We start from the raw sequence: 10,415 nt of genomic DNA on the forward strand, positions 1-10,415 counted from the left end.
ATGGTGGCCGACCTTCATCTTTCACGTCTGCAGGAAATTAGAAAATATGCCACTTAAAAACTATTAAACAGGTGGGAACACAATTGTTATGCATTTTCTACCATGAAGATACCAGGGCGATGACACTGTGCATTGTATGTAGGCATCAGGTGTGTATATAACAAAATGGCAGAAATCACCGCCCCGAGTTTTACACCACAGGTAGTACCACCGCCGGACCAACCTAACTTGGGAAACAGAAAGGGACGCCGAGGAAAACGAATTGTTGTACTCTTTATTTTTGCCACATTCGTTGCATTGCTCTGATCATTTATGGGACAATCTCAACTTCTGTCTACCGCGATTATTGACCGCCTGATATTATAAGACAACATTCGCATGATACCACTATAGTGCGCCTCGACGGATTGAACTCTGCATTTATACACTCGAGCCAGCCTGATTCCGATTCATGGCTTCCATCATTCAATTATTACAAACACTTGAATGGATTATACACGTTGTCTTCCAATCCGTGGACTCATTCAGATGATCCAGGAAGTATGGGCACTACAAGCGCAGAAACGTCGTACTACAAATTACTTAATCCGACGGATATCAAAGTTGGTGATATAATACATTTTGCTGTCATTGTACAAGATGCCAATAAGAGGAAGCGTGTAGGAGGCGGTGACTTCTGGTTGGCTACTCTTTCTTCTGACAAGAACCCTAACGCAAGCACTGCAGGCAAGATCGTAGACTATGATAACGGAACATATAGTGTATACTTTGTCGCGGCTTGGAATGGATCTGCCGAAGTCCAAATTACTTTAGTGCATGACGCAGATGCTACCAGCTTCCTTGATACTCTATGGGAAACCCCGCGTGTGAAATGGACAGCTTCATATAACATTGATAATAAAAAGGCCGACACATCTTGCTTTACTTTAACATCCGGAAAAAGTACCTGGAATAATATGTGTGAATACCCAAATCCAAAAGCACTGGGAAAAGTTTTATGTGCGAAAAACGACATGGATTCCCGTGCTCATTGCTGACTGATGCTAGCGTTAGCACAGATAAAAAGAACATAATTGATATTATGAAACGACTTTTGCAACGTCATGAAGACTTATTTGGAACATCGAAAGGATCTTGGAAAGGTAATCAACCTCTGCGTTCTGGTCCTAAACAGATAGAAATCAAAGGACATGGAAATTTAGTACCACCCATCGATTTGCCTTACTGTGGTCCTAACTTAGAAGGACTTATAAGTGATGGGTTTTGGTTTGATGGAATATGGACATCTTTCAAGTGTAAAAAACCTAGCCTAGACGTCCAATATGTTGGAGAATGTTTTAGAAATAAAGAAGTACATTTACTAGGTGATTCTACTCTAAGACAATGGGGAAAATTAGTGACTTCATTAATGTCTGGACATGATGATGCTGATCAATTTGTTAAACACCACGTTAAAGCCTATAATTTCACATTGACATTACATTTCAATAAGGTAAAAATGGGTATAGTGTATCGATACGATCTTAATGAATATGAGGTCGACGTGCTAGATTCTTTAAGAAATCCTGAATGCAATTATGTCATAGTCTTTAGTGCTGGTTTTCATTACGTACAGTGGTCAAGAGAAGCTTATAAAGACCACCTTCTACACCTTCGCGCTGCATCCATGGAATTACTTGCAAGATGCCCAGATGTACCGATTGTTTTCAAAGGACTGCATCCTCGAGATCACCCTTGGGACGTTTACACAGATATTGCAGTTAGTGATTATATAATTCATGAAATGCTACAACTCGCGCGAAACATTTTCGATCAACCAGGAGTACAGATCTATTTCTTGGAAACGTGGGACTTGGCACTCTCTTACCCGTCCCCAAATAAAGTCCATATGCCATACCATACTGAGAAAGAAGAGGAAGTCTCAATGTTTTTGTCATATGCCTGCCAGATGAAAGAAACAAAATAGGCTAAAATATTGGAACATTATAGACTAAATGCTATTCGTGTTAGATTTATCTAGATTTACATTATGTCAGGAAACACATGAATTTTTTTAAAACGTTACAAATGTGTTTTTGGTTTTGGTCAAAACATTTTAATGTTGGGTTATTATAAGGGCATACAAACATTTTGAAAACGTTTCATAAGAAAAAAAACCCAGAATAACGTCATTTAAAAAATGTCGTCAAATGTTAATTTTTTGTCAACGTTTAAGAGTGAATCTATAAGAAAACCACGTGGTTTCGCTAAATCTGGGAAAACGGGGGTCAGCAATGTAGGCTAAGGCTTACGTGATATTTTTAAAATGTGTCATTTTTTGGGTAGATTCTTGGAAACCATGTTTAAACACATCCAGAAACTCCACTGATTCAGAAAAAAATGGTTGTCAGTTTTTCCATTAACATTTAGAGCCTCCATTTTGAATTTCAAAATAGCTGCTATTTATAAAAAAAAATTGGCAATTAACCATTTATTATATTTATCTTAACTCATATAAAAGGGGTCAACGAATCAGTGGAAACAAAATGAGAGCACTAGAAATACTCTAAATTAGCAAAAATCCAAGATGGTTGCCATATTTCAGGCTTTTAAAATGCTATAACTTTTAAACAAATGGACATAGGAAGATGCTTTTGATGACTAACCATATGTTTTGGCATATGAGGATTCCAATAACAACAACGTATTTAAGATTGAAACACTTTTTATTAGAGTCCAATCTCGCGACAGAACTTTTACTGTATCTGCTTCACGTGGTTGGAACTATCTACCCGTTGCCGTTAGAACGAACGTCCACCTCACTTCCATTTTGTAACAAGTATGTTAAAACGCATCTCTTTGTTTAATTATTAACTATTATGTTCTTAAAATGTATTCATCGTGCTATTGTCTGCTCTTTGGACTCCTAGGAAAAGCGCATTTTAAAAAGAATGCAATGTAAACGATGTAATGTAATATAATGTTAAATCAATGCATTGAAATCGAATTGAATTGAAATGAATTTTTGGCGATTTTCATTTCAATGCATTGAAATTGAAATGAGTGGGCTTGGGCATGAACTGAATGGGATTGGAATTGAAATCATCGTGAGCAATGAAGAATTGAATTGGATTGGAATTGAAATCATGTTGAGTGATGACGAATGAAGTGGAATTGAAATGAAATTCAGCTTTGATTTCAATTCAGCATTTCAATTCACAAGCAGATGTCTGTGATTCCAGATCACACCTTTTAAAACATGATAAATAAAGAAACAGTAGTCACTATAAACTGGTACAAAACATAAACATAAAGTGTTACAAAACATATTGCAACTAAGTATTCTGGAAAGCTTTCATTTTAAAATGATGGCATAAAATACATATATATTGAAGAAAATTAAAAGTATGATATCATTTCTCATACATAGGTATAGTTAAACTTTTTGAGATTTTTTTGGAGTTCTTCTTTAGAAGAATATCTCGTCATGTGGAAAAATTATAGGTTCTATGTTCATAAAGACACTAATATCTTCTAATACCGTATGATGCAAATTGATTCTTAGCATTTCCAATGTATTAAATTGCTTGATATGATCGATAATGTGAGTATGAGATCCCCCCAACTTGCCAAAGATCTCAAACTTTTGGCACTAATATAAAGCCCCTATTTTTCTCAAGCTCCTAATTTTTATGCTCAAAGTCATTGTACATTTGAACAAAATTGTGAGAAAACCATTAAGAAAATGCTAAATATCTGTGACAGCTTTTTTCACACTTTTTCTAAAGTACAAGGAATTTGGGTGTAAAATCTTAGGAGGAGCAGGAGACAAGTAGGGGCTATCTAATAGCATCAAAACCCTGATTTTTGACATCTTTGAGGTCAGTATGGGGACAGGGTCCCATTATCGATCGTACCACACACCTTAAGTTTAGAAAATAATGTGCATGGTGGACAAGATGTTAAGACAAATATTAGGAAGTCAGTCACCGAAGCATTGTTTGAATGTGAAAAGTGAGTTCACATAAAAATAAAGTATCTTCTGTTGAAATGCTGTTGTGACAAGTAGTGTACTTTATTTTGACGTTGTGTTGCTGACTCAAGTGTTTTAAAATTGGTAGTAAAATTTAAAACATGCACTGCAAACACAGTGTCTAGATATTAAACATCATATATTCTAGATACCATCTTGTCCTCGATTTGTAAACATGTCTAAATGCTAAACATGTTTAGTCATTTGATGCCGTGTGTTTAAATATTAAACACTTGATGTTTTGAAGTTTGACATTTGTGTTTAAATTTTACATGTGTTTACAAATCGAGGACAAAAAGTTCAATCTCTAGGCACAGTTTTTGCAGTGTGCCTTTGGTCAATTAACACAAACTGCAACTGTATTGGAATTGGAATTGATTTGGAATTGAAATGAATGCTCAGAATTGAATTGAAATTGATTAGCTGTTAATTTCACTGCATTGGATTGGAATTGAATTGAAATTATTTTGAAAATGAAAAATTTAATTGGAATCAAATTGAATTAATTCTAAAGCAAGGTGGATTGAATTGGAATTGAATAGCAAGACTCCAGGTGTAGGCCTAGAAAGAATTGAATTTGAATATAAATGAAATCAATTTTCTGGAGTGAAATAATAATAATGATGTAATGTTTATGTAATGTAATGTAATGTAATGTAATGTAATGTAATGTAATGTAATTTAATGTAATGTAATGTAATGTAATGTAATGTAATGTAATGTAATGTAATGCAATGCAATGCAATGTAATGTAATGTAATGTAATGTAATGTAATGTAATATAATGTAATGTAATTTGTGAATTATGGGTTTCAAAGTTACTGATTAATAATTGTTCCTTGTTTCAATGATCTTCTAGATCTTCGCATTGGTGGTGGCATATTTTCGCTTTAGTGTCTTTGCATCATCTCCAATGGACTTCTCTTCACCTTTCTTTGCAGCCTTAATGTCAAAGAGCTCTTCCAAACCTTTCACCCATCCCTGCTCCTTCTCTTCTAGCGTCTTGGTCCGTTTGCTTTTGTTTTCCTTATTCTTCTTAAGTTTCTTCCATTCTTCAAAGTCTGTCTTCACTTTCTTAACAACATGGTGTTTCATTCTGGTGGGCACTCCAAGACACTTCCAGACATCAATAAGATCTTCTGCAGTAGCATGGATAGCATCTTTAATGGCAAGTCCCAAGTTGTCTTTGTAGTTCATAAGAAGAGCCAATACCTCCTTCCTTGATGGTAGCTGGGTAGATTTGAAGCTCTCTACTGGATGGCCAATTAACCAAATCTCAGTTGACTTCCTCGTAGTCCTGGGCTTCTGGGTAGGCGGCTTCAAGCTCGACATCTTACAGAGCGTGGATTTGGGTAAATTGAATTTTTGGGATGTACTTTTGAAAAAAAAAAAGATTCAAATAAAATTATAAAATCTGGAAACAAAAGGCTGAAGTGAAACAGATATATTTGTAAAACTGTAATATGTACTGGGGTGTAGGAAGTTGTGTATTTGTATGTGTTTTTGATGTGTCAAAATGATTGAAATGTATGTAGGTTTGTAACTGTAAATTATGTTATTCAAGTGTTGAATGTGTGTAGGTTTGTAATTTTATGTAAGTGCAGTGTAATGTTTAATGTGTAATCCAGTAGTAAATGTGTCTTAGCCACTCTAGCTCTTGTCACAAGTACCTTGCACAAGGTGTAGTTTTGAACTGGCCACTATCCAATGTTGTGACCCCAATTTATATACATTTCTTTTCAACCATGGTGAATCTAATCCTTCCTGTGGTCATTCAATTCAGGTATGGCCATAATGACCACCCCTGATACAGATGTATGGATTTTGATAGTTACTATAACATAAGATTTCAAAAGCTGGTATCACCATTGGGGTAAACTAATATGTGAAGAATTTTAATCTTTTTTTTATCAACAGTTCAGTTCAATAAGGTATACATTTGGGGTGCCTGGTGGGATTCCAGGGGATATCCCAGGGTACTCTTTTCTTGAGCTACACTCCCTCTGTCACTTTTGAAACATTTTTATTATTACAGTCAACTATGAACCATGTTTTCACAAAGTTAGGTATATCATTGAACATTTACTTCAGTTTTGCAAGCCTGGTAGACTTTTTAGGCCCTGAAATAAGCGTTTGAAATTTTTGACAAAAAATCCCATTGACTTTGTGTACAAAAGTTCATTGACCGGTAGCACCCCTAAACTTTTTGAATTTTTTCATATTTTGCAGGTATAATTTTATTACCAAAATGAACAAAATGAGGGGGTGTCCCGTTGAAAAATACCAATTTCATTTTTTGTGAATCACCCTATTATAGAGGTTATCCACTTCACTCATGTGTGACTTCTAACAAAAGACCCTGATTCCTGTAGTATTCCTCATTCAAAGGAATTCAATACACGACCTCGGAGTAAAATAGCCCTCCAAAGTCATGCAGGTAACTAGTTACCTGCATGACTTTGGAGGGCTATTTTGAAACGGCATGGTTACACATGCAGGCACTTCTTTTGAAAGTCCTAAACAAGGTATAGCAGTCGCTGATAGGATATGCAGCTTATAGAACACGGATAACCTCTACTGTACTTCTTTTGTTGTGGTGCGAAATTAGAGGAAAAAGTCCCGAAGCTTTTTTTTTATTTTTTATAAAAGTACAAAAAACGCATTCTTCTGTTTTGATTTTTGAGACAAAAACTAATCTCTCTGCATAATAGCCTGAAAACCGTTTTATTTCGTGTGTTGAAATTCCTTGTAAATCGTCAGTTTTATCGAGGTTCGTTGTAATTTTTCGTTTCAATGAAAGTGTTACCATATAAGGGTCAAAAATATCACATTTTTGGCCGGCAAATTAAATGTAATTCAGCCTATCTTGCAGCTTCGAGATATGGGGCATTTCATATTTCTTTGAGGTGTTCTCTGAATGTTTATTAAAATCTTATTTTTAAATCTTTCGAAAGACTTAAACAATAAACCAATCACAACGCGATGGTGCGTGCACGTGATCAAATCGAAACGTTTTCCTGGACTGCTCAGCCGCCATCTTTCTTTTGCGATTTCATGTGATGGCGAGCGAATGAATGAATTGAAGTGATATGGACGAATTTGTTTTGCAGAATGGCATCCCAGATGCTGTAATTGCCAATGTCAGTGACTATAACTTCTAGTCCATGAAAAAGCTTACATTGTTGTGCACGAATGGCCAATGTGAACATTATCTTCAATCGCCGAGGTACTAGTCTGTGCTTCTGCTGTATAAGCTTACCTATACACTGCCTCATTTCAAATATTTAGTTTTAGTTTTGGTTTTGGTTTTGGTCACGTGGTTTCCTATTGTCCTGCCTAACCACTTGAATCATAAGATATCGAACTCATTGTTTCTACCTATTGTTTAAAACCGAACATTTGTGTCAGTCAGTTTCGGTTTTGGTTTCAGTTTCTTATAAGTGGTGTGAGTCGTAAAATTATTTGATTTGAAGTTACCTACTCTAAGTATACAAAAGAAATGTTTAAATTTCGCAGTGCAATATTCACGAGGAGAGAAATCGAGCATGGTAATCTACATTGAAAGACGTGGTTTACACAACCGAATAAGCCTGGGCTAATTCACCTGTGAAAAAATATAGACCATCGAAATATTTGCTTTCGACATTACAAAAGGGGCCACTATTGTAATTGTATAGGTGCTATAAACAAAATCGATTCATGTCCTTAATCCCATGTACCAGAATCGATGGAAGGCCATTATATGACCTCTAATAACCTAATGACTTTTACTGAAGCAATTTTTACTGCAAAAAGTAGAAGATAGAGGGGAAAAGAGATTGTGTGGGGGGTGTGTGTGGGGGTGTGTGTGGGTGGGGGAGGGGGGTTGGAGGGCAAGGGGGATATGGGCCGGGAGAGAGAAACAGATGAGAGAGAGCATTGGAAGTGAAAGAGAAGGGGAGGAGAGCTCGAGATGAAGATATCGAATGTAGGGGAGGGGAAAGGGGTAATTTAGGGAAGAGGTGGTTATATAGGGAGGGGAGCCCCGTCTTAAAGAGGTATGGGTTGTGCTTCCCGGGGATAATAAACTAATTCATAATCAAATCATCTCCATGCATCGTGTATGTTTCATACAAACAAACAAATCCCCCACCCCGCCCCATCCTTCAATATACGCGCATGTATATGATTTCTAGGCCTAGAACTCGTGAGTGTAATATGCCACCTACCTTCGACAGAGAGCATGATGTGAGCATCAACTGTCGTCCGCGGGATAGATTTCCGATATCAATCATGATAATAATTATGTTAGCACAATAGGCTATTATATACTTCTGGTTATATACCCTATACTGTGTCCTTCCAGCATAATAGTGTTATGATTGCAAACCAGATCAGCTCTACTTTTTAATCCCTTGATTTTTGGTTTCTAAACAAAAGAGAAACCAAAACTAAATATTTGAAATGAGGGACTTTATGAAAGAAGTAGTCCTGACTTGGTATTACTGTCGTGAATAGACGTATTGCTTGATAAGAATGATGTCGAAAACGTTTTGTGTTTGCTGGGCTTATCCCTTCCCGCACCCACCCCTTCAGCGTTTCGCGTTTCGGAGGAAGCCTCATATTGATCCCCCATATTAAAAATCTTCCGGAGCCTCTGTTTTGCAATATCTTTTGCTAAGCTAAAGCGCACGGTTATCACTGAACCCTCGTCAAAACAATCAAACAAACATACATACCAACAACCAGCAAATAACAAATAAATTAAAGGCCCATTCAGTGATTTGCTCATCCGGACTATATTGTAAAACTCATCCAAATTCAGATTTTGGTACCGTTGTCATTGTCGTAACATAGCCTGCTTAGTGGTACAGCCGAAAGCCGTGTATTTATGAATCTGTAATTTATATACTGACGGTACATAAAATAGCTACATTTATTTGAATGAAGCTTCAATTTCGTCGATACTGCTCTTTTCTTCTTTTTTTTTTTTTTTTTTTTTGCCAAATTTTGCATTTCAAAAATACCAAATGACAATTTGAATGACTTATCCTTCACTTTTAAACAATTTTAATTCTTTTTACACTTGCACTGGGATCACTGAATGGGGCTTTAATTCAAATGAGCTAGTTTCTTCTTAAAAGAGACATTTCAATTAAAACAAAAGTGGAATATTATTGGTTAAGAAGCGTACTGCTTTGACAATCCTAACACTAGTAGGGTATAATATACTTGTATTTCAACATAAACAAGTTTGTTTTTCTAAATCCTGTGAAGATACCACCAAGAAGGTCACATTTCCACGGTTCAGAACACTTCTTTATACTGTTTTGTTCACAATTCTATTGTAATAGGTCGTGTTAAATTCAATACAACAGATTGTCTAGGTCAATAAGTCCATTTTGACAGATTTTCAAAAGAAATACTAAGCTATACAGACACCCCTTTTAAAGTCGCTGATCCGGAATTTTCTCTGAACTATCCTGATAGCAACGGAAGTGGGACCAGGATTAGTCATCAATGAATGGCACTACTGTCTGTTCAATTAGCTTAGATTCTTGAATTTTTAAGATATTTGAAAAAATAAAAAAATGTGGCCAAAGTTATCAAAGAAAAGTGTTAGCACAGCCTTAGACCTAACGTGATTTATATTGTTCAAATTCCAAAGTTCAAGTAAAAACCCCATTTCTTTTCAATTTTGCCTCATTTTAGGCAGTTACTTGTGTCCACCAAAAGGGTTCGCGACCTTTTTACCAATCGAGTGGGACGGTCCATTCTCAACTTAGGGCATAGACCCTATCCAATTTAGCAAAGCAATCTGTCCACCAATCTGTGATGGTCCACCGGTTTTTGTTACTCGAAATTATATAGCGCGATTACGTTTTATGAATAACATTATTCTGAGCATTATTTATTTCCTAAACAATGTCATTAAAATCATGGATTTCGTTCTTATTTCAACTGGTTTACAATGTAAATTGAGTTTTGTTTAATACCATCATTCCTTCCCAAGAATATCAGCATTCGCTTGACATTTTCAGATACAGTGACTTTACAAGAATTGTTTTCTGTAACCTGATTGTTTTAAATAATATTTTCTTGTACAAAAGTTCTTTTGTTTCCAAATGTCCTTCTCATAGTTTGTATTCAACAAACAAAACGAAATAACAAATTGAAAATAAATGTGTTTTATAATAGGCCTATAGGTCTACACCTTCTCAGAATCATTCGCACAATAAATAAATAAATAAATAAATAAATAAATAAATAAATTAATTAATTAATTAATTAATTAATTAATTAATTAATTAATTAATTAATTAATTAATTAATTAATTAATAATATAAATAAATAAATAAATACACAAGGAATGTATTTACATAAGCTGGGCCTATTTTAGAAAACCTTAGTTCATAAATCAAT

The 10,415-nt window shown here is 35.4% G+C and overlaps 1 protein-coding gene across 1 annotated transcript; it reads left to right on the top strand.

Annotated features, from left to right (window-relative positions):
• Positions 1-542: 542 nt before the first annotated feature.
• Positions 543-1,966, top strand: LOC140142279 (NXPE family member 4-like). Its single transcript, XM_072164248.1, has 2 exons — positions 543-761; positions 1,175-1,966. The coding sequence occupies exons 1-2, from the start codon at positions 543-545 to the stop codon at positions 1,964-1,966; spliced, it is 1,011 nt and encodes a 336-aa protein (XP_072020349.1).
• Positions 1,967-10,415: the final 8,449 nt, after the last annotated feature.

Source organism: Amphiura filiformis, chromosome 20 (assembly GCF_039555335.1).
Source record: "Amphiura filiformis chromosome 20, Afil_fr2py, whole genome shotgun sequence".
Lineage (NCBI taxonomy): Eukaryota > Metazoa > Echinodermata > Ophiuroidea > Amphilepidida > Amphiuridae > Amphiura > Amphiura filiformis.

Excerpts from the sequence above, each read along its gene's own strand:
- LOC140142279 (XM_072164248.1), top strand. The coding sequence starts at position 543 with ATGGGCACTACAAGCGCAGAAACGTCGTACTACAAATTACTTAATCCG. Across the intron at positions 762-1,174 it reads ATGATAACGGAACATATAGT|ATAGAAATCAAAGGACATGG; the intron begins GTATACTTTGTC and ends GGTCCTAAACAG.